Below are 24,502 nucleotides of genomic sequence, written 5' to 3' on the forward strand. Positions count from 1 at the left end.
CACTTTCATTTTAATGATGTCATGATACGGTTGGTTTAATACGGGAGAGTATTAGAGCCATGCAGGAGAAAAAATATTTGAAGAAAAAAGTTGTAATGTCGAGAAAAAAGTCGAAATGTCGAGATCAATGTTGAAATACAATAAAGTCGAAATTTCGCCTTTTTTCTCAACATTTCAACTTTATTCACGAAATTTTGAATTTTCTCAACATTTCGACATTTTTCTCGAAATTGTACTTCAACATTATTTTCAACATGTCAACTTTTTTCTCGACATTTCGACTTTTTTCTCGAAGTGCACTGAAAAAAAAATATTCCTCCTCTAAAATATAATTTTTGTTTTTCTCCTGCCTGGCCCTAATACGCTTCCATAGTTTAATATTCTATTGTCCTATGAGTACTGTAATATTTTTTTCTTTTCTTTTGTATTTTCATTTTATTTTACTATGTAAATGGATGAAAATATGAATGGTCAGTTTCTCTTCTTGATTATTTAAAATAGAACATTAAAGTCAATGGATTTTATTAGGCGTTTTGAAGCCTGTTCCCTCATTTAGTCCGTTGAAAATGAAAGTAATCGTTGCTGTAAGGCTGATTTATGGTTCTGCGTTACACCAACGCAGAACCTACGGCGTACGCGCGCGTCACCGCGTACCCTACGGCGTAGGCTCTGCGTCGGTGTAACGCGGAACCATAAATCCGGCTTTACAGCTGTTCTATGGTGGCGGTTCCTCGTGAACTCTGCGCGTTCACGTGATCGCAGCAGGAGCCCAGAGCGCGCCCCCGCTACCTCCTCATCTCCCATTCATTTCTGCAACTTTTGTCGCCGCACGGTGCTGATGTTCCTCCTCTCTCTCACACTCACAAGCGGGATTCACTCAACACCAACAGAGGCAGCTGGCTGGTGTCACGTCCAGTGATGTAAGCTCGGATTCTGCTGCATGCAATTGCCTCAAAACTTTTTCCTCCTTGTGGTGACGAGGTTTCCTCCCGCTGGCCGAGCGAGGGGCTCGCTTTCCGGGGGCGAGTGGATGGAAGTCAGGGTTTCCAGCAGAGCCAGAGCGTAGTGGTCGAGCTGGCAGCAGCACTGAGCTCACAGCAGAAGTTGCGTGATTGTGTTTGTTTCCTCGCTGAAGGAGGAGGAGGAGAGAAGCAGCAGAGCTGCAGGATGTGGTCGCTGTCCGCGGTGCTGAACCCGCTGCTGTTCCTGCTGCTGTTTGGATACTGCCCTACTGTGGTGAGTTTACCCCCCCCCCTAAAAAAAAAAACCCAACAACAACCAAAAAAATAAAAAAAAACTTGACCACAAGCTGTGGTTGTTATTTTCCTTTAAGTTTGGGTGATTTCACTTGTGTTTAGTAAGGATGGAGCGTTACACAGGGATTTTTTAATTGCTTATTAACACAACGATGAGTCACTTCTGTCTCCTGCAATTATTGCATGTTGGGCTGATTCTTTCTTGTTCGTGTTCCCTGTGCACAGTGAGTAAAACGATTATTAAAAAATGCTAATGTGCAATAGAAGTAATGTTTTAATTGGTGATCAGAATCAGAATCAGAATCAGCTTTATTGGCCAGGTTCGAACAATGTCCAACAAGGAATTTGACTCCGGTAGTTTCGCTCTCTATGGTGTTAAAGGTGTTAAATAAACAAATGAACATTAGACAAATGTGGAATTTCTATGTACAAGATTATAAACATTTTAAGGTGCAGCAGTTTGAGGTAGTGAGAATAAGTATGACCTATTTACAATTTCTACAGACAAGAATTATGCAGAGAATACAAGATAAAAAATTAAATTTGTACAAAGAAATAAAAAGTGAGAGGGTGCAGCAGAGTGAGGCAGCATGAATATTAAAGAGATTTATATATTGCACATGTTTGGTTACTCTGAGACTGTTATTTGTGAGAGTTCATCAGAGCAACCGCTTGCGGGAAGAAACTGTGGCAAGAGAGCCACGACAATCACAGCTCCAATCTGGACTATTGCCCATATAAGAGTTGTATCTTTGCAGCAAATATTAGTTAAATACATGCAAATGATTACTGTGGCTAATATTTCTTCCTCCTTACATAAGTACCTGCCTTGGTTATACTGGTGCCTATAGATTGTCTTTGAAAATGGGTCTCGGTATTGCACATAAATTTGCTCTTTGGGAGTGCTACACCAAAATAAAAGGAGCAGCTTGCAGATCACCGAGCCATTTGGGGAGGAATGATGGTCGATTGGGCTCATCCCACCCATGCAGAGTACAGACTCTTTGCCATTGCCTTGATTGCAAAGCAATTTCCTCACCTCAGCACGACTGGAAGTGGTGTGCCCAAAGAATATTGCTTGTTCTCTCTGACACACAGGAAACATTTTCACGCTTAAGAAGTGCTCCTTCAGATTAGTGAAAAAAGTCCAAATGAATGTTCAAAACAAAAGAAGCAGCTGTCTGAACTAGTGAATGTGAAAGAAGCTTTTTGTGCAGAAATAGTCACAAATAAAAAAATGGGGAGTGCATCTGGCTTGGCTAAGCAACGGAATGATTTTAATTTGAGGAAAAGTAAGGGTGAAAAGAGAGGAGAGGATGTGCGTCATTCAGTCGACAGGAGACTGATTATTTTAACAAATTAGTGGAAGTAGTATGTCCGGAGCTGTTCAAAGCAAAGTGAAGAAAGGAAAAACTCAGTTTGCGTCGTCATTCCAATGTCATCCTCTTCAGCTTTAATACTATAAATGAGAGGTACATTTCTGGTGTCTCCAAGTATAAGCTTTTAAATAACTCCTAGGACAACAGCTATACTCTACTATTAAATGTTACTATTACCATTAAATAGCTATATGCAGAAATTCATTGTAGTGTTATCTTTTCTTCTGCTATATGTCACAGTAGTTTTTAATTCTTGTGAACATCAGATACAGAGTTAAAGGGTTAAATTTGTGCCACATGTAAAAAAAAAATACATTTATTAGATATATATATGGTTTTAAAGGAAATAACTGGGTTGAGATGGCAGAGAAACTCCAAAACCTCATGTATTTTTGGCTGCAATTTATTTTTTAAATAGCATTATGTTTCATGGCAGTCAAGGAAATAAAGTGGTGAAAAGGCAGCTTCTCAGTGGGTGAAAATGATGAGTCAAAGGCTGACTTTTCTCCCCTGTGTGACGTTTACACCTGCTCAGAGGGGACATGATCTTTCAGGGCTGATGCCAAACGCTCATTAAACTGCCCAGGATGACAGGCAAGGATGAATGGGAGAGTAAAAAGGTGCCTCCACTATGAAAATGGGCCACTTCACTTTTTATTTTATTATCCAAAGTCCTTAAAAGGCTGGTGGATGTAAATGTTCACACTTTTTACATGCTATTTTTCGGCTTGAATTATTTCTAGGATGTCCAACAAAATGCAAAAAAAGGAAGTTGCCAATAGCGGAGCGTAATTTGCCATCCACAATCAAAGCTTGGCTTGATTTGGCCAGAGGCTTTTGGTTATTTCTCATGCTCACAGTGCACAGCAGTATTCTACAAATACTGATGCTGTCTGCAGGACTGAGTAATATCAAGTGTTTCCAGCATTTCCAGTAACTTTGATCAAAATTTAAAAAGAAACTACTTGTATTGAGTTCAATTTAATATATTTGGATGGTGTTGCATTAAAATATCCTGGAATGTCTTATAATGCATTACTCTATGTTCTATTAGCTTCACAAATTTGCACCTGGGAACATATTCAATGCTATAAATAGTAGAAAAAGCTCCTACAAATCACATTATTTGTTTCTCCCCACAATGTTTTTAGTTAAGGCACTGGAAGGTCCAGCGAGGAGAAACACAGCCATTTCAGCACTCAGGTCATTCATCAAGGCCAGGAAACACTATTTATTGTTGAAGAAGCAATTCACTGGAGACAATACACTATGAACGGAGGAATATCTTACAGCAAAAGCGCTTTCTTGTGTCAAAACCAAGACTTTTAATAAGTCAGTGGAATTGGTTGGTGTCAGAGCGTTGGGGGCATGAGTCAGAAGAATTAAGTGACCCATGAGAAACAGAACAACAGAACAGCTGTGTGTGCGGCAGTGGCACAATAGTGATATCATCCCTGTTAGATTCATTTGTGTCTCTGTAGATATTGTTGTTTTTAGGATTGTATTTACATTTCTGTGCAGACCATCAGGCCAAAGGAGGGGTGGCAGGTGTACAGCTCCGCTCAGGATGCAGACGGGCGTTGCATCTGCACAGTGGTGGCACCAGAGCAGAATCTGTGCTCCAGAGATGCCAAAGGCAGGCAGCTCCGCCAGCTCCTGGAGAAGGCATGCACGCACACACACACACACACGCGCGCGCGCGCACACGCACACACGCACACACACAGCTTACCTTAATTCATATAGATATAAAATCAATTTTCAATCGTTTTTTTTTTTGTTTTTTTTGATGATGCTTTCTTTTTCGTTTTTTTTTTTTTTTTTTTTTTGTTAAACTGTAATCCTCTGAGAAATTGCACCGGCCGCATCCTAAACACATTTTTTCCACTTCTGCATTTATTACATGGATGGCATAAGTTAGGAAGATGAGAATGCACTAGAAAAACTAATTTCTGAGAAAGAAGAATAGCCTTGTTTCAAGAAAATTAGTTACTGGAAGCAAGACTATTTTGTTAGCTTTAAGAATTCTTTACAAAGGTTGGCCAAGGTTTTTTTGTTGTTGACAATTTGACTAGAATTAGTAACATGAGGCTTATTTCTAGAGGGGCTGTGTTTCTCAGTGTGATTTTCATCCTAATTTAATCCTAAGAAACTAAGAAAGTGCCCACCCACTCAGATTTCTTCTTTAAGGTCTTGAAGTTGGATGTGAAAATAACATTGCAAAAAAAAACAAAAACAAAAAAATAACATTGCTTTTCCTTTATAATTTTGTTTAGTCATTTATCAGTATTGGTAAAAATAAATAAATACATAACTAAAATCATGCAATTAGAATCATTTACAGCAACTTACATATGTGCAGAGCTGTCAACAGTGTGAATGGAAGCAATATTGTTTTTGAAGTGATGTAACAAAAAATGTACAAACAAACCAACTGTACAGCACAAAAGTCACATTTCCCAACGATTACTCCATCGACAGTGAGAAAACAATGCTGTATAGCCTAGATTTTAATGTGGAATGCCTGTTCACTGTCATTCACTCGTGCCTCTGACATTAATGTACTAAACTGCTTCGGGGTATCAGTGAGGCCATTTCAGGAACACTGTGCCAGAGACAGAAAAGAACACAATGTATGAGTGCTGTACCACTTTGCAAGTGATGTGCACCAATAATACTGGTTTATTATAATTGGAGCCTGGGAGAGAATAGAAAAGACCACATTTCTTCTTGTTTATATGCTCCATAAACCTCATGAGCTTTTATTAAACCAAAAAAAAAAGACTGCAAGGTTTTAAATTCAATCCCTATTCTATAATATGTTATTGAGACCAAAGAGTTAGCTATTTTACCAATTTATTCTGAAACAAAGCTTCAAAAATGGCATACATCTATGAAAAAGGAGAAACCACGGTAGGAAATCTGCCATTGAACAGTCCCACATATATGTTAAATGAATATACTCCTCTCACTCCTCAAGTAAGGAGGAGACCTGAGCTCAGTGCAGGCCGTCCCGGGGTTGGTAGAGGGAGAAATGCCCGTCACTTAGGTAGAGCACTGGGTGATCCCAGGCAAAAAAAAGTATACTTTAGCATAATAAATTAAATATAAATATACTTCATAAGCACATAATTATTGTCCTCAAAGTGTGTTATTTTCGATTACTAAAAACGTACTTAGTATACTAATAACATATCATTAGTGCTACTTAAGACATACTTACCGGTAAATACAATGTAGTCTACCGGTACTTGACTGTACTATTTTGAGACACCAATAAGATCAACTTAAACATACTTAAGTACAATTTTCACTACTAATACTGTACTTATTTAAAATGTTCTTTAATTCGAAAAACTTTTCAGATTACTATTAATACATTTAGAATATACTGGAAATGTATTTCTAATTTAAAAAAGTGTTATAAAAGTAAACTTATAAAAAGGGTGCTAAAAGTGCACTTAATAAAAGTAGATGCAAATACACTAAAATTAAACTTATATTTAAAGCATTCAAAGTACATAATAAATGAATATACTAATCAAACACTTATATATATTTCAGTGTTAGTATACTTTATATGAATATTAGTACGAAGTAGTGTACTTTATCTAAGTAAACTGGAGTACTACTGAGGGATAATACATTTGTAATGAATACATTTATAATATATTTTTGGTTTACTTTATTTTAACACATAAAGTCCAAATGTGCTGGAAATGTACTTTCACAAAATTAAGTACATTTTTAGTACATTAAAGTATATTACTTTTTTACCTGGGATAAAATGGGGAAAGACATTGGGATAAAAAAATATATTTAAAAAATAATATATAAATGAATATAAAGCTACATCTCGTTTGTTTCTTGAAAGAAATTCACGTTGAAGGTCAAAATCTCCAGAGGAAGTTTGAACGTGGCAGCCTACTGAACTGCTAAACAAGAAGGACATTTTAATCTGGTAAGGGACGAAAAAAATCAATGCTGCGCTGTTTCTTCCCTTTAAAAAAGGTACAGAACATGTCGCAGTCAATCGAGGTGCTGAACCTGCGGACGCAGAGAGACTTTCAGTACATCATGAGGATGGAGAGCCAGATCAAAGGGCTGCGGTCAAAGTTCCGGCAGATCGAGTCGGACAGGAAGACGCTCGTCAACAAAAACTTTCAGGTATATATTTGTTTGATGTATAGCTTGGTAAGGCACATCACAAGAAAAAGTCTGGGAAGGGACCTCCTCTAAAGAGAACTGAGAAGCATGTGAATTGATGAGCTTGCACTCCAGACGAGTTTCACGGGTCAACTATAGTGTTGAAGAAGAGAGAATGTCGTTTTCAAAGCGAGACAAAGTTTCAAAGAAGCATTAAGTGATCCGTTTCATTGACTGATCCATTTCTAAAAAAGGTAAAGACCTTTTTGCAGATGTGGACATGTAAACATCATCAGATAAGTAAGTGGGCATAAATAGCCTAAAAAGAAAAAGCTGTTAAATTTAGTGATGCACCGATTGTTCGGTAACCGAAATTGTTCGGCCGAAAATGGCAAAGAAACACTTTCGGTGTTCGGTGGAATAAGTGGGGAAAAAAACGAACAATTAATACCGGCGTTGTAAAATAAGGAAATAGACTGGCCGCTCCGTCCCGTAACGTTGCGCACTACATAAATCGTTGGCCAACCAAAAACTAACCCCATAAGAATTTTACTTAACATTCACCAGGAGGTGGAACCAAAACAACATAATGGGAACTTAAAATTTTTTAATTTTTTTATGTTCAATGAATATTTTCTAGTTTATATAACTAAAATATAAAAATTACTATGTAAAAAATATAAACTTACTATGTAAGTTTATATTTTCTACCTTGTAATTTTGTAAAAGATTTTTTTCTTTGAAAAGCATGCCTAAATCAAATGTATTTGATTTATGCAATGGTGAAAAAATTGGCAAAATAAATGAAAAACTGCTGAAGAACCATGTTCGGTATTGTTCGGTATTCGGCCAAGTGTTTATTATTATTTTCGGTTTCGGTTTCGGCCACAAATTTTCATTTCGGTGCATCACTAGATATTTTAACATGATTCTGAAATGATAATTGAGTTCAAGAGGCCCGTGCTTTATTTAAAGTGTAACTCAGACAAAAGGATTTCTGAGGAGGTAAGTGGCAGCAGTTTAAAACGTGAAACCTACGATTGTGAAACTACATATTTACATGGGTTATGATGTTTGCAGACGACACTGTGATCTGTAGTGAGAGTGGGGAGCAGGTGGAAGAAAACCAGGAGATGAGGAGATGTACGCTAGAGAGAAGAGGAATAAAGGTCAGTTGCAGCAAAGACAGAATACATGTGTGTAAATGAAAGGGAAGCAAGTGGAACGGCGAGAACGCGAGAAGGTTGAGCTGAAGAAGTTCCAGGTGTTTAAATCCCTGGGCTCAACTGTTCAGGGCAGTGGAAAAGAGGTGAAGAAGAGATTGCCAGCGCTGTGAGGGCGGGTGGGGGGTGGAAAAGAGTATCTGGAGTTATCTGTGACAGAACAGAAGCAATATGAGTGAAGGGAAAGATTTACAGAGACCAGCTCTATCGGTATGGCTTTGAAATGGCAGCTTTGACCAAGAGAAGGAAAGAAGAACTGGAGTTTTAATCACGGCCAGTGGGTGCCGCTGTTTTCAAAACTTACTGTTTGCATGTTTGAGCGACACAAGGCAATCATAAATATGAGGTGGGGGGTAGGACTGGGGATCGATTTAAATATCAAGAATCGATTCGATTCCGATTCTTAAGATTCAGAATCGATTATCACGCTTTTATTCGATCCGATATTGATTTGGGTTACTGTTAATAAAACAGTTTTTTCAGCCGTTGCATGAATTATATGACTGTGTAGTTGTGCAACATATTAATACTAGTATTATATTGAGATTAAACAGCAAGTATTGGCAGCTAATGATGCTGTAAGGACCAATCAGCTCCCAGAATGCTGATAGAACTGCTTTCAGAAACATCATGTGGGTCAGAATTACCAAACAGATCCAGGGAGGAAACAGAGACGGATGAAATCGGTTTTATTTTTTCCCACATTCCGTTTTTATTTGTTCAATTTTCGGTCTATTTTGGTTTTTAATTTTTGAGCATTTGGTTTTTAGCATTTTTTGCAAATGTAACCCCAAGACAGTATATAAAGTAATGAAATATAGACAATTTATGCATTTATAACCTAACACTTTAATGTTTTCATACCTTTAAACATATTTAAAGGCAAAAACATGGCACCAGTTATTCTCGTGTCCAACAAAACATTCCTTTTTTGGAGAAAAAACAAAAAAATAACCAAAAGTTGTAATGTAATGATGAAAAAAAAAAACTTAAATAAATAAAAGAAAAAATAAGTAAATTAAAAAAATCGATCTTTAGACATATGAATCGATTTTTAGGAATTAATATGAGAATCGATTTAGAATTGGGAAATCGATTTTTTCAACACAGGCCTAGTGGGGGGCGGTTCTCTCCTTTTTGTAAATGACTGCATCATCTGGACCAGTTTCGTGTGGACTTCACCAGTCCATATTAAGACACATTTAAAATACAGTTAAGGGATATTCAAGACAACTGTTGCCATGCCAGGAATAGTCATCCAGCAGGGTTAAGAGCAAAACACTCAAACTGGCTTTCTATTACGGTTGCATCACTTAATTCTGAAGTCTGCATCTGAATTCTGAAGGAAAATCTATTTTTAAACTGAATATCATCAACAACTGCTGGAAAAGTTTCAGTTTTTTACATATATTGTAGCGCAGAGGTTTGTCCCCAGATAAAGAAAGCATATATATACTTTTGCTGCCCACAGTTATAATATAATAATATTGGATTATTTTCCTCCATGAATAGAAGCTACCAAGTATAACACTTTATATACTTTGTCTTGTTGGTATAATCATGTTCGTTTCATTTCATTTAGAATGTTTGTTTTTATAACCATGGAAAAACATCTAAAAGAATCCACAGACTTACTACCACTAAAAGTGAGTAAAAAGAAAGTGATTGCTTAATTAGTTAAAACACCAGTTTTGAATTGAATGTGGCTTAAAGTTAAATCCAAAACTTTTCACTGACAACACTGAATTGATGCCCAGCATTGATTTCCTATACGAGCTCACAGTGCTGGAGCGCTTTCACAACAATTCAGAATATTATCCCTCAGAGAAGTCTGGGTTCATACTTGAGCTTTTCTTATTTTATGTGCAGTTCTGTCTCGCGATAACCTTTTCTGTAAACAGTTTTTTCTGCAAATGTCAGTTCTTTTTGCCGAGTGAAAATAAACCAAAGAAGTATGAAAAAGCGCTTGATCACATTTATCTACTTTGGCTTAAGTTGCAGGTCTTGCAGTTTTGGCTATGACTGTTAGTTCTACAGAACACTTCGCCTTTTTTTGCAGGAGTTGAAAGGAAAGATGGAATCCTTGCAGCCCCTCATCCCCGTTCTGGAGCAGTACAAGACGGATGCAAAGCTCATCTCCCAGTTTAAGGAGGAGATCAGAAACCTGTCGGGTGTGTTGATGGGCATCCAGGAGGAGATGGGCGCGTACGACTATGAGGAGCTGCAACAAAGGGTCCTAAACCTGGAGAACAGGCTTCACAACTGTATGAACAAACTCAGTGAGTATTAGGAATGACAGATATTTTACCTGTCACGATAAACCGTCAAAAACAATTCCTCACGGTAAGAATTTTGTCATCTCGCGGTAAAAACGATAAATTCCCGTTGATGACGTTTTTGTGTAAAACTGATTTATAGTTCTGCGTTAAATCCACGCACAACGTACGGGAAGGAAGGAAGGAAGGAAGGAAGGAAGGAAGGAAGGAAGGAAGGAAGGAAGGAAGGAAGGAAGGAAGGAAGGAAGGAAGGAAGGGAGAAAAGAGGAAAGGAAGGAAGGAAGGAAGGAAGGAAGGAAGGAAGGAAGGAAGGAAGGAAGGAAGGAAGGAAGGAAGGAAGGAAGGAAGGAAGGAAGGAAGGGAGGGAGGGAGGGAGGGAGGGAGGAAGGAAGGAAGGAAGGAAGGAAGGAAGGAAGGAAGGAAGGAAGGAAGGAAGGAAGGAAGGAAGGAAGGAAGGAAGGGAGAAAAGGAAGGGAGGATGGAAGGAAGGAAGGAAGGAAGGAAGGAAGGAAGGAAGGAAGGAAGGAAGGAAGGGAAAGAAGGAAGGAAGGAAGGAAGGAAGGAAGGAAGGAAGGAAGGAAGGAAGGAAGGAAGGAAGGAAGGAAGGAAGGAAGGAAGGAAGGAAGGGAGAAAAGAGGAAGGGAAGAAGGAAGGAGAGAGCAGGAGGAAAGAAGGAAGGAAGGAAGGAAGGAAGGAAGGAAGGAATGAAGGAAGGAAGGAAGGAAGGGAGAAAAGAGGAAGGGAATAAGGAAGGAAGGAAGGAAGGAAGGAAGGAAGGAAGGAAGGAAGGAAGTAAGGGAGGGAGGGAGGGAGGAAGGAAGGAAGGAAGGAAGGAAGGAAGGAAGGAAGGAAGGAGGAAGGAAGGAAGGAAGGAAGGAAGGAAGGAAGGAAGGAAGGAAGGAAGGAAGGAAGGAAGGAAGGAAGGAAGGAAGGAAGGAAGGAAGGAAAGGGGAGAAGGAAGGGAGAAAAGAAAGAAACAAACAAACAAAGAAACAAAGAAAGAAGAAAGAAAAGAAAGAAAGAAACAAAGAAGGATAAATTCCCGTTGATACGTTTTTGTGTAACAAACATGGCGGATCTGAGAGCGAGATAGATTTAAAGTTACAAAGATGGAGTTGAATTGGTATTTTTTTTTCCTCATTTTTATCGTTATCGGGATAAATGCCAGAAATTATCGTGATACATTTTTTAGTCCATACCGCCCAGACCTAGTGAGTATCTACACTCAGGGACTCGATGGATAATAGGAACACAAAACAGAACAGGAGGCAAGGCAGAATGAATATAAGCAAAAGCAACAAACCACTAATTCAGTTTAAGAGAATAATTATCCTATGGGATCCGTGTTAAGTCTATCTTAAAAGTAATTTTTTAATTCCTTTTTTTCCTTTTGTATTGGTTCATCCCTTTCATCTTTGACATTTGCAGTTTGGCTTTTTAAAAGCTGTGATTATATCGCTGGGCTAATAAGATGATCCTGCCATCAGAGCAGCCTGGCCTTTTGTTTAAAGTCTGCAGGATAAAGACTCCTGCTTGCCTGGTGCTCAGTTATCCATGATGGCAAAGTCTGCCAACGTGTAAACAAAAAGAAACCAAAGAAAAATCTATCAAAGGCTGAGAGGCTCGCTTGAAGCTTACATTGAGCAAAGCCTTTGATTGTTTGGGTAAAATAGCGCTGAAACACGAGGTGAGGTTGTATTTTGGCACTTATCTTGTTATCCTGACCTTGTATATGCGAGACAGAAGAAGGAAGAGCTGTGGTAGTAGTGTCCAGATGCATGACACCGCTATATATAAACCATCCAGCACTTTGATATCTATTCCAGTCATGACATCAGGACATGTGTGAGCGGAGCTGTGTGATGTGTTTGCAGCTTGTGGCAAGCTGATGAAGATCACTGGGCCGCTGACAGTGAAAACCTCAGGGACCCGATTTGGAGCCTGGATGACTGATCCTCTGGCTTCACTCAAAAACAGCAGGGTGAGCTGACGGCCATCTCTTTACCACTGAGCAATTTGTCATTCCAGCCAGTTTTCTTCAAAATTATTTATTTATTTGATAGTAAGGCTATTCAAGATTGAAAAAGTGAGATGATAAAAGATGTTTTGTCTTAACCTACAAGTCGACTCTGTGTGTATTCAGGGCTTCTTTTTTTTATTTCAGCAACAGTAAAATAGAACTTTGCTCCAGTGGAGATGCTACTTCCACTCTTCATTGTCAGCTATTGTAAGCTATTCCATAGTTCTTACTTGGAGATACACACCGTAGGCATATGTTGCTCGTACTGGAATCACTTCGCCTATATGAAAAACAAATCACTGTGCGACACACACCAGCGAGCACAAACCAAGATTACAATGGTGAATGTGGAGATGCATTTTTTTTATTTTACAGAAGGAGCAAACTATAATCCTGAACTAATATGAGGATTTTATATGCATAGCAGACTGAAGGCAACAGAATTACAGCAGCAAAAGCAGGAAAAGAAAAGAATATTGATGTGTTGCTGCTTAAATTTGTAGGTTTATCAGTGTCTCTGGCACATCATTATGAGTTGATTGTGTATATGTTGCAGGCAACAATTGAACATCCACGTTACAAAGGTTAGTTAGTTAGTGATTTATTCCGAACATGCAAATGATATATAACGTAAATATGAACAAGTAAAACAGAAATAATAATACAAAATGGCTGATCAAGACAATTTTACAAAACAAAACAAAATAAAACAAAAAAAACAGCATAAAACAAAAAAACAGCACAGTAATTTCACTTGCATGTCCGAAAAGGGGTGGGAAGAAGTATAACTTATTTAATCCCGCCCCTTCTCCATAAAATATTAACAATATTTATTTATGTCCTTCTTATTTTTACATTACTCTTTTCTTAATTATATATAAATATATACAAATATAAGGTTCAGCATTATTCCTTCAGATAACACACTAGCTGTTTGTAAAAAGAACATTAAAAAACATTCAAATCAGTTAACGGTTTGCATGTTTTTTTTTTTCCTCATCGACATCATTTTGTCCGTAAAAATACATGTGCTTTTGCAAATTCCAAAAAAGTTCACACTGGGGCATTTTAGGACTCGTAAGATGGTGAACAAAACAAATATATTCCAGTTTTTTCAAATGGTAGATGTCAAGCAGGGATTGCAATGACGATTCAGTAAATCAGCAGTTTCTCAGAAAGGCTGCCAAAATGGTCAGAAAATCTGCACTTTGACAACAAATTCATGAAAAAAACTTTTACAACAATGTTTCTCAAAGACAGATTGGAAGGCGCTTGCAAACTTCTCCTACAGTGCATTATACCAGTATACAATTCAAGGAACCTGGAGGAACTGTATTATTTAAAAGGGCGAGAGCACAAGTCCAAGCTGGACACCTGTGCTCTCAAATCTCTCAGAAAGAACTGCATCAACAGCCATTCATCATTAGCTCATATTACCACATAGACGGAATATTTCTATAGGAAACCTTGGTTAAGCACTACAATACAGGACCACATTCACAAATGGCCCATAATAAGTGGTATTCCTGCCTATAGAGGCTTTAAATACCTTGGGTTCAGACATTATGTGCAAAAAGGTTTTTCTTTTTCATGGTCATCATTGCATTTTCTTTGGGGTTGTCGTTCTGAACCTTTAAGAAGAAAAACCTTTAGAGTATGCAGCTCTGCATCAGCATGACACTGATGCTTCTTCAGTAAAAGCCGAATGACCAGCCTGATTTGGAGAACCATTCTCTGTTCTCGTGTCAACATTATTTATTATAATAATTATTGTTCATTTCTTTTCTATTTTGTCTTGATCTCTTGTCTGGAGCCCAAATGCCCTCAGTCCATATTAGATTTCCAGCATGAGTTGCCATGGTGATGAAGGGAGTCAAGAAGTGATCTAGCCATTTATCAGTGAAAGCAAGGAGATGAATGTGAAGTCAACACTGTTTCACTGCACAGACTAGTCGCTGCTAGTCCCCAGTAACCATAGGTGTCAAGTAACGAAGTACAAATACTTTGTTACCTTACTTAAGTAGAAATTTTGGTTATCTATACTTCACTGGAGTAATTATTTTTCAGACGACTTTTTACTTTTACTCCTTACTTTTTCACGCAATTATCTGTACTTTTTACTCCTTACATTTTAAAAACAGCCTCATTACTCTATTTCATTTCGGCCTTAAAAAAAAAACTATCCAGTTAAATTGCTCCATCCGGATAGAGTGAATTTGGTTGTGGTTGTTTCAGATGTTCTTGTCCAGTTTTGTTCTTACATCCGTTGCCCTCAGATTCCTGCAACTAAACTTGGATGTACATTCCAATAAAGGTTAGGATAAATGATAAATGATAAGTTTGACTTTTTGCACCATTACAATACTTATAGGCAACTAGTCATCATATCTCCTGCTCTCTGAAACACATGTTAATGCTCAATAGTACACATATATGGTTCTTTAATATATTTGCATTATACTAAGATACATTCATTTTCAATGGCTTTTGTCCTTAATGGCTTTTTCCCCTTACATTACTTTTACTTTTATACTTTAAGTAGTTTTGAAACCAGTACTTTTATACTTTTACTTGAGTAAAAAACTTGAGTTAATACTTTAACTTCTACAGGAGTATTTTTAAACTCTAGTATCTATACTTCTACCTGAGTAATGAATGTCAATACTTTTTACACCTCTGCCAATAACTATACACTGACTTAAACGCTTTATGACACCCCCCCAAAAAAAAACAAAAGAAAACAGCTTTTTTCGTTTTTTAAACTTTTTTTGTTTCAGAGTAGCACTATTTTTCTGCATGGTCATGTACTCAAAATCCTTTTCATCTGCAGGTAGTGTACAACCAAAAAACGTAATCATGTCAAAGCTTATCCCCTCCACAGCCGGAGTCATTTCGTGTAACAGGAATGTCGTCTGTATGCGTTTGTCCCCAGGTTTGGTACATGGACGGCTACACCAACAACAAGATAGTAAAAGAGTACAAATCCCTCACTGACTTTGTGGCAGGAGTGGAATCCAGAACCTATAACCTGCCTTTTAAATGGGCCGGAACCAACCACGTGGTGTACAACGGCTCTCTGTACTACAACAAGATGCAGAGCAACATCATCGTGAGGTACAGCTTTGAGACGGGCCGCGTGGTCACGCAGAGGGCGCTGGAGTCGGCAGGCTTCCACAACGTGTACCCGTACACCTGGGGAGGCTTCTCAGACATCGACCTGATGGCAGACGAGCTGGGCTTGTGGGCCGTGTACGCCACCAACCAGAACGCCGGGAACATTGTCATCAGCCAGCTGAACCCAGACACGCTCCAGATCCTCAGCACTTGGAACACAGAATATTCAAAGAGGAACGCCGGAGAGTCTTTTATGATCTGTGGAACCCTGTACATCACCAACTCCCACCTGACAGGGGCTAAGGTGTACTATGCCTACTCCACTAAAACATCCACATACGAGTATACGGACATTCCTTTCCACAACCAGTACTTCCACATGTCCATGCTGGATTACAACGCTAGGGACCGGGCCCTCTACGGTTGGAATAACGGCCACCAGGTTCTCTTTAATGTCACACTTTTCCACATAATTAAAACCGAGGATGACTCTTAAAGGGAGAACACACTGTATAAAAGAGAGGAAATATGGTAAAATAGAAGGTTGTGCCTAAACATCCTTATAATTTGTCATTCGAAATGTATTTATTTTGTACGGAAGAGTATTAGGGCCAGGCAGCAGAAAAATAAAAATAATATTTTAGAGGAAGATTTTTTTTTCATTGTGCACTTCGAGAAAAAAGTTGAAATGTTGAGATTAATGTTGAAGTACAATTTCGAGAAAAAAGTCGAAATGTTGAGAATAAAGTCAAAATTTCGTGAATAAAGTCGAAATTTAGCCTTTTTTCTCAACATTTCAACTTTATTCACGAAATTTTGACTTTATTCTTGAGATTGTATATTTCAACATTAATCTTGACATTTCGACTTTTTTCTCGAAGTGCACAATGACAAAAAAAATCTTCCTCCTCTAAAATATTATTTTTATTTTTCTCCTGCCTGGCCCTAATACTCTTCCGTAATTTTGCATCCCTGATTTAGTTTATTTCCATTTTATTGACATTGATTTAGCCATTTTCACATGAAACAATAATTCATTGAGATTTCAAGTGAGTGGAGCTTCAACATAAACTAAACATGACAACAAATTTAGTGCATTTTGAGACGTACTGCAAACTACCCAGCCAGCATTCCTATGTGGGCCCCATACGAGCTAAAATTCAATTCAATTTCAATTCAATTTTATTTATATAGCGTCTAATACAACAAAAGTTGTCTCTAGACGCTTTCCAGAGACCCAGAACATGACCCCCGAGCAATTATTATATAAACAATGGCAGGTAAAAACTCCCCTAGTGGGAGAAAAACCTTAAGCCAAACAGTGGCAAGGAAAAACTCCCCTTTAGGAGGGAAGAAACCTTGAGCAGGACCAGGCTCTTAAGGGCCAGACTGGGGGTCAGGGACGGCAACAGCACAGCAGGCAGGTGGAAGCAGCAACGGGATGACCAGGGGTGGGGACCGCAGGCCAGCACGCAGCTCCCGAAGCTCCGGCCCAATCAGCAAGTCCCAGGTTGGGGTGCAGGGTCGGGGAAAGGTTGAAAAGGGGCAGGGCCAGGGAGAGGAGTCTTGAGGGACGAACCTTCTCCCCCGCCCAAAAGGGGCCGTTACCCTGCCCCCCTCACTCCCACACTGCAGGATCCGGTGTTTTGCATTCAGAGAATGCAATGGATGTGTGTTAAAAGTGGGGCCCAAGTGGGTTTGTGTGCAGGTTACAAGGTGGCCCCGAGCTGTGTTCGCCCAAACGGACTCGAGTGACTTCTACCTGTTTTTAAGTGAGGTCCAAGTGGTACATTTTCTAATGTGGGGCATCTGTTCCTCAGACTGTATGGGATGCTAAGCTCATGCCCGTGTCGTCCATCGTATGCGCCATGGGCCCCATATATTTTTGTCACATAGGCTTCCCATCTGCAGCATTTAAGAGACTCGAGCCATTTGCCCATTTCAAACCCAAACCACCCTGTAACCCACGTTTAATCCAGATGAAGCTCACTTGGACATGCTAATTAGGTAATTTTTGGACCAAATAACGTCACTTTATCTTGGCAGCTTTTTGACCACTTCTCCCACTCAGACAAATTAACTGACAAATTTTTAAAGCTCCCGTTTCTCTCTAAAATGAAGGCTTTTACAAGAGTTGACAATTTGTATTTCTAATGGTTTTCTCATTCAGCTGCTCATTTATCCATGCTCTTAATAATTCACATTTTGAGCTGTTCCATTCTTTCCTTGCCATTAATTCATTATGATCAGGTAATAAGTTCCTGCTTTTTATTGCCTGCATTTAGCTTCAATTTGTCTTTCACTTTTCCTGTCAATACTTTTGCACTTGACCATGTACAAAAAATGGAAACAGTACAGTGATTCATCATGCACCTGTATAGTAAGTGTACTTGGCTTCTTCGTGCGCCTGTGGAGCTCGTCAGCCATCAGTCTTAGGATATCTTGTAGTACCAAGTCAAAGTACTAAGCAAATGGCAAGAACTGGTTGACTTTAACTTCGTACTATGAGATATTAGCTTTCTGTAAGTTCAGCTACAGTCTGTATGCCTTATTCAGTGCTGTACGTTCTGTGAGATGACAGCTCTCGTGCATGAATGTTGCCTATCCTAATGGCTTTTTTATTGTAATTGTATATCTGTGTGTTTTGTATTTGCACATCCCCTTCTCATCCACCCTTGCTGTTCTTATGGTGAAGACCTATTTATATGGACAATAGTAGATACATTTATTAAGAATTTGTCTGTGTAAATAATGTTGTTCATGTAGAAATAAAAGTTTTGTTTTCATTATGATTGAGTTGTATATGTGTGTTTTTTTGTTTGCCTTTTGTTAATAAAGGGAAATTAATGTATTAACCCTGTTCATCAGATCTAAGTGACTGTTGAAGAAGAAACAACTTAGTGTCATGGTTTGGTTGGTAAAGGACCCAAGTGCAGGAGACAGAGGGAGGCTGGAGTCAGGAGTTCTCAAAAACAAAAGGGTTTTAATCCAAAAAGGTAAAGCAAAGCGCTGCAGAGCAGGATAAATACAAAAACAGGATCAGGACCAAAACACGAGGAGACATGGAGGAGAGAACAGTACGGACCGACAGGGAACCAAGGAATGACAAGACAAGATATACTGAGGGGATAACGAGACAAGACGAGACACAGGTGCGGACACAATCAGGGCAGATGGGACACAGGCGGGGCAAGACAGAACTGAAACTAAAACTGGGAGGAAGTGTCAAAACCCTGACAGTACCCCCCCCTCAAGGGACAGATCCCAGATGTCCCCAGAGTCCTAACCCAGGGTGGGCGGAGGGGGCCTGGAGGAGGGCCCAAGCCACACACGGCCAAAGTTCCGGGGGCCGACCTCGGGACCGGGCAGACCAGCGAGACAGCTCGGGGGGGCGTCCCCGAGGCCTAGGCCTGGGTCTTGGCGGGGGGCGTGACGAGGATTCTTGGTGTGGCTCGGGGACTTGACAGGGCTCGGGAACCTGACGGGGCTCGGGAACCTGACGGGGCTCGGGAACCTGACGGGGCTCTGGGACCGCCTCAGGAACCGAGGGCTGCGGGACCGCCTCAGGAACAGAGGGCTGCGGGACCGCCTCAGGAACAGAGGGCTGCGGGACCGCCTCAGGAACAGAGGGCTGCGGGACCGCCTCAGGAACAGAGGGCTGCGGGACCGCCTCAGGAACAGAGGGCTGCGGGACCGCCTCAGGAACAGAGGGCTGCGGGACCGCCTCAGGAACAGAGGGCTGCGGGACCGCCTCAGGAACAGAGGGCTGCGGGACCGCCTCAGGAACAGAGGGCTGCGGGACCGCCTCAGGAACAGAGGACTGCGGGACCGCCTCAGGAACAGAGGACTGCGGGACCGCCTCAGGATCCGGAGTCGGGGCTGACAGGAGGCGGGGAGCCGGAGTCGGGGCTGACAGGAGGCGGGGAACCGGAACAGGAGCAGACAGGATGCGGGGAACCGGAACAGGAGCAGACAGGATGCGGGGAACCGGAACAGGAGCAGACAGGATGCGGGGAACCGGAACAGGAGCAGACAGGATGCGGGGAGCCGGCGTCGGGGGGCAGAGGATCCCCGGAGCTGCCCGAGTGGGGACCCGGGTCCGTGGCGCTGGCTGCGGGGGTACCCGGGTCCGAGGTGCCGGCTGCGGGGGTACCCGGGTCCGAGGTGCCGGCTGCGGGGGTACCCGGGTCCGAGGTGCCGGCTGCGGGGGTACCCGGGTCCGAGGTGCCGGCTGCGGGGGTACCCGGGTCCGGGGCGCTGGCCCCCCCTCAAGGGACAGATCCCAGATGTCCCCACAGTCCACATCCAGGGCGGGCTGGGGGGGAACACGGGTCCTCGGAGCTGGCTGAGGGGGGGCACGGGTCCTCGGAGCTGGCTGAGGGGGGGCACGGGTCCTCGGAGCTGGCTGAGGGGGGGCACGGGTCCTCGGAGCTGGCTGAGGGGGGGCACGGGTCCTCGGAGCTGGCTGAGGGGGGGCACGGGTCCTCGGAGCTGGCTGAGGGGGGTCCGGGACCACCACAGGAACGTGGAGAGGTGCGTCTGGGACCACCACAGGAACGTGGAGAGGTGCGTCCGGGACCACCACAGGAACGTGGAGAGGTGCGTCCGGAACCACCACTGGGGCCAGAACAGGGGGCGATGCGTCCAGGACCACCGCTGGAGCAGGACCAGGGAGCGATGCGTCCAGGACCACCGCTGGAGCAGGAACAGGGAGCGATGCGTCCAGGACCACCGCTGGAGCAGGAACAGGCTGGGGCTGGCGCTGACGCCGTCGCTTCCCCTGGGGGTGAGAACCCCTGGGGCCGCCTCGAGCCAGGCGTGTTCCCCAGAAGGGGGAAGCAGGCTGGGATGCGTCCAGGACCACCTCGGGAACAGGAAGAGGTGCGTCCAGGGCCCCCACCGGAACAGGCTGGGGCTGGCGCTGACGCCGTCGCTTCCCCTGGGCCTGCAGGCTCCTGGGCCCACCCAGAGCCAGGCGTGTTCCCCAAAAGGGGTTCCAATACTCCTCCTGGCGCAAAAACTCCATAAAAGTGAGGTAGTCTCCCGCTGGGTCCATATGGTCGGTCCGTTCTGTCATGGTTTGGTTGGTAAAGGACCCAAGTGCAGGAGACAGAGGGAGGCTGGAGTCAGGAGTTCTCAAAAACAAAAGGGTTTTAATCCAAAAAGGTAAAGCAAAGCGCTGCAGAGCAGGATAAATACAAAAACAGGATCAGGACCAAAACACGAGGAGACATGGAGGAGAGAACAGTACGGACCGACAGGGAACCAAGGAATGACAAGACAAGATATACTGAGGGGATAACGAGACAAGACGAGACACAGGTGCGGACACAATCAGGGCAGATGGGACACAGGCGGGGCAAGACAGAACTGAAACTAAAACTGGGAGGAAGTGTCAAAACCCTGACACTTAGCCTATAAACAACTAGAACTAGAACAACTAGAAACAACTTATAAATAATAAAATACAGGTATGACGTGTTAAGAATTGAAGTGTATCTAATTTCCCAAAGGTCATAGAAAAGGAATTGTTTTTGCACATCAATCTGAGAACAAAAAGAGTTTAGCCTACTATTCTTCACAGAAAAAGATTATTTATATGTGAAGGGCATCAAAGACTGCTGCCAATCTTCCCAGGAGTTGACGTCTGAGCAAATGCACCCCAGGATGAGGGCACACAATGCTCAGAAAAAACCCAAGAGCTGGCTCCTGCCCCACGGGCCTCACTGAGCATTTTAAATGGTAAAGTCCATGACAGCACGATGAGAAGAAGGCAAAGAAAAGCATTCAAGTCCAATTAAGGTCTGAACAAACCAAAAAGATCAGGTATCGGTATCAGGGCCGATACTGCTCTCATATACTCGTACTCGCAAACTTTATCCGATACCACGCACCGATACTGCTTCATTGTTGTTGTAGTTACTGGTTAGCGCCTCTAGGGGGAGATGTTGAGCCGCCCCGCGGCTCCTCGGGTGAGTGTGCAGCCTGGCGGCGGAGCAGCCACCGAGCCGCCGCTGCTCTGCCAGCTGTTCCGGTTAGCCGCTAGTCGGCTAAGCTTAGCGTGGTGATGAGAAGAGAGTGATACCCATGAGTGAGACTGGCAGCGCCGTTTCAGGCAAGATAGCGACAATTAATGCAAGCGGGACGTCAGCAGTGTGGACATATTTCAAAATAAGGGACGACGACAGAAGCAAGGCAGACTGCAAGCTACGTGCTGCTAAGGTGTCAAGAGGGGGAAAGGAGAATAGCTTGCTAATGCTACTGCAAGACCACAACAGCCAACATTAGCTCAGGTTCTGCAAAAGTGACAGACAATGGCAAGAGAAAACCCAAGGGCCGTGCTGGAACTCAGCGGGCTGTCGGCGTTGCGCGTGGCCGGAGGTCTGCGTGCTCCCAGCGCCACCAGGCCGCAGAGGAAAGCCCAGCCGGCTGAGTTTGGTTTAAATAGTTATTCTACTCATTTTATTTATTTTTATTGAATGTATCTGTTGCAAATAAAACCTGTCTTCCAATTCATTGCATTTTTCATTGCATTTTTAGCCTAGTTATTTTTGTGGTAGAAGTATCAGTACTCGGTATCGGCAAGTACACAAATTAAAATACTTGTACTGGGTGTTAAAAAAATGGTATCGGGGCATTCCTAAAAAAGATTCTGGGACTTGGATTCTGTGGACAGTTGGAACCAAACTGGACGCGTTTGACTTAATGCCCAGCGTCTGTCGGAAACGAAACACAGCATTTCATTCGTTCCTTTCATCCGTCAAGCACGGGGGTGGATGTGCAACAACGGTTTGGGGTTGTTGGGAATCGTTAGTCGTTAGTCCAGGAGCTCCTTCATAGAACAGTTTAATCCAGAAATAAAAGTGAGATGATCAATGACGGCTTGCTTGAGACTGGATCATGAAACACGATAATTGATAACATCAGCACATTTACCTCAGAATGAATTTTTAATACTAAAAGAATCAAGGTTTTTGAAAGGCCCAACCAATGTCTAGACCTCAGTCCATTTGAAGTGCTGTGACAGACCGTAAAATAGCAGTGCATAAGCAAAGCTCAGAAACCCAATGAAGCGAAGGAACTGTGTGAAGAAAACAGGACCAAAAGTCCTCCACAATGATGTGAGACAATAAAGTCATACAGTGAACAATGTTAGTGCTGCTAAAAGTGGATCTATAAGCTACTGAATCTAATATTGTGATTATTTTTTCCCACCTATTATTTTGTTTCTTGCTTCAGTTTTGTTACATGAATAATGGCACAGTAAAAAAGAAAGAGGCTGTGTTTGTCTAATACAAAAGATTCACTACAGTCAGAGAATTTCAAGAGATTTTTACCCACACATAAAAAACAAACAAACGATAACCTGGGATTAAAAAAAAGGGGCACTCATTTTAGCAAGCGACTTCACAGGACCCAAAACGGCCCAGGTCCCCAGCACGTACACCATCCTGACGGTGTGTGACAGCAGAAGTGGCCAGAAGAACACGATGCCTGTAGCAACACTGAATCCTCATTTGTAAAAACAGTAACATGTGCAGCGCATGCAAAATGTAACATCTTTAAAGCAGCCCAATTTACTGTCAATGCAGCACAGATCTGCCGCCAGCTAAATTGTTCGTCAACTGCTTTGGCCTGTGATTTAAACGCTCAACTGGAAGAAAGCCCAGTTCGGACTGATTGCCCCGCTTGCCTTACCACTGGCTGAATTCAAGTCTTCATTCTGCCTCACAAATGACAGAGGTGGAACGGAAAGAGGTCTCACAGTCTGACAAATCCAAACTGTCCTGCAGACTGATGAAGAAACATCCTGCTTGTTATCAGCTCACAGGTCAAACGGCCGCGTCTGTAATGGCACAGGAGCATTTGAGCACAAGGCGTGAAGGAATAAAACTGTTTATTGATGCTAGACAATCTATACAGGTCTTGGAGTAACGGATATGCTACCTGTTCTTATGCTATTTTTTTCAAAGTCAGACTAGATCGGGTGTATGAGTTTCCCACACATGAGAGTAACAAATGGGCTCTTTCTTGACAGGAAGGGAAAATTTTGACGAATTTTCCGGCTCCACAAGATGTAAATACTTGGAAAATGATAGCCTATTAAAAAAAAAAAAAAATTATATTGAAAGATCATCAAATCATGTAAATACCACCACCCAACCTCAGGTTCCACCTTTTAATTAATTAGCTTGCTGTTAATGAACCAACATCTTATCTGACATGGAATTAAACTGAAATAATTATAAAGTATTTATTTATTATTTCTTCAGTTAAAGTCTGACGGAGGAAGCTGGTGCTGCAATGTGACTAAGTGAAATTATCTCCCGCCCAATCAGAACTCCCTCACTCCAAGATAAACATAATTAATCTAAGATGACGATAAGCACTGGGGAAGCATTAAGCTGTAAACAGCTGGCTAGCACCGTTTTGTAGATACAGTGAATCCAAGAATAGAAGTCAATTATGAGGCAAAAACAGTTGACTACAACTCTTGTGAGATTAATGATGATGTGGCTTTTTTTTACATTGTAAACAAAATTTTACGTACTTGTGAACCCTGAAGTCAATTTCTGGATCCATTGTCTGATTATGTTAATGACATTATTGGTCATCTTTTGCTGCAAACATAGAGCCCATATCGTATCTATGCACACATTATGTATTATGTGTGCATAGATTAATGTGTATGCTATCTAAGACACACATGTTTTTGCACACATCCCCACTGAACAAACAGTAACAGCTCAGTGCTGCAGAAACCTTCCTCCATGTCAGATCAATGCAGGTCAGCCATATCAAAGGTCAAAGCAGCAGGGCTGTGCCCTTCGAAAGTAAAATATAGATCTCTTGAGATATTGATCCCTCAAGTGCACCAATGTCAGGCAGCTCCCAGGGAATCCCCACATATCCAAGTAAAACCCGGATCCAACACTGTACATCTGTCATACAAGCATAGTGAATTATACAGATTTAAATGAACTATAAACCCTACAAACCAACTTTTAGAAACTATCCTGGCTGAAAAAGCTTCCTGTTACATCAGGACCATCAGGGGTTTTGACTATTTTGAGGGATAGCAATAGCT

The 24,502-nt window shown here is 41.8% G+C and overlaps 1 protein-coding gene across 1 annotated transcript; it reads left to right on the plus strand.

Annotated features, from left to right (window-relative positions):
- Positions 1-870: 870 nt before the first annotated feature.
- On the plus strand, positions 871-16,085 carry LOC133451868 (noelin-3-like). Its single transcript, XM_061731016.1, has 6 exons — positions 871-1,236; positions 4,157-4,300; positions 6,647-6,802; positions 10,064-10,283; positions 12,155-12,261; positions 15,233-16,085. Exons 1-6 carry the CDS (start codon positions 1,168-1,170, stop codon positions 15,908-15,910), a joined length of 1,374 nt encoding a protein of 457 aa, XP_061587000.1. The 5' UTR covers positions 871-1,167; the 3' UTR covers positions 15,911-16,085.
- Positions 16,086-24,502: the final 8,417 nt, after the last annotated feature.

Source organism: Cololabis saira, chromosome 10 (assembly GCF_033807715.1).
Source record: "Cololabis saira isolate AMF1-May2022 chromosome 10, fColSai1.1, whole genome shotgun sequence".
NCBI lineage: Eukaryota > Metazoa > Chordata > Actinopteri > Beloniformes > Belonidae > Cololabis > Cololabis saira.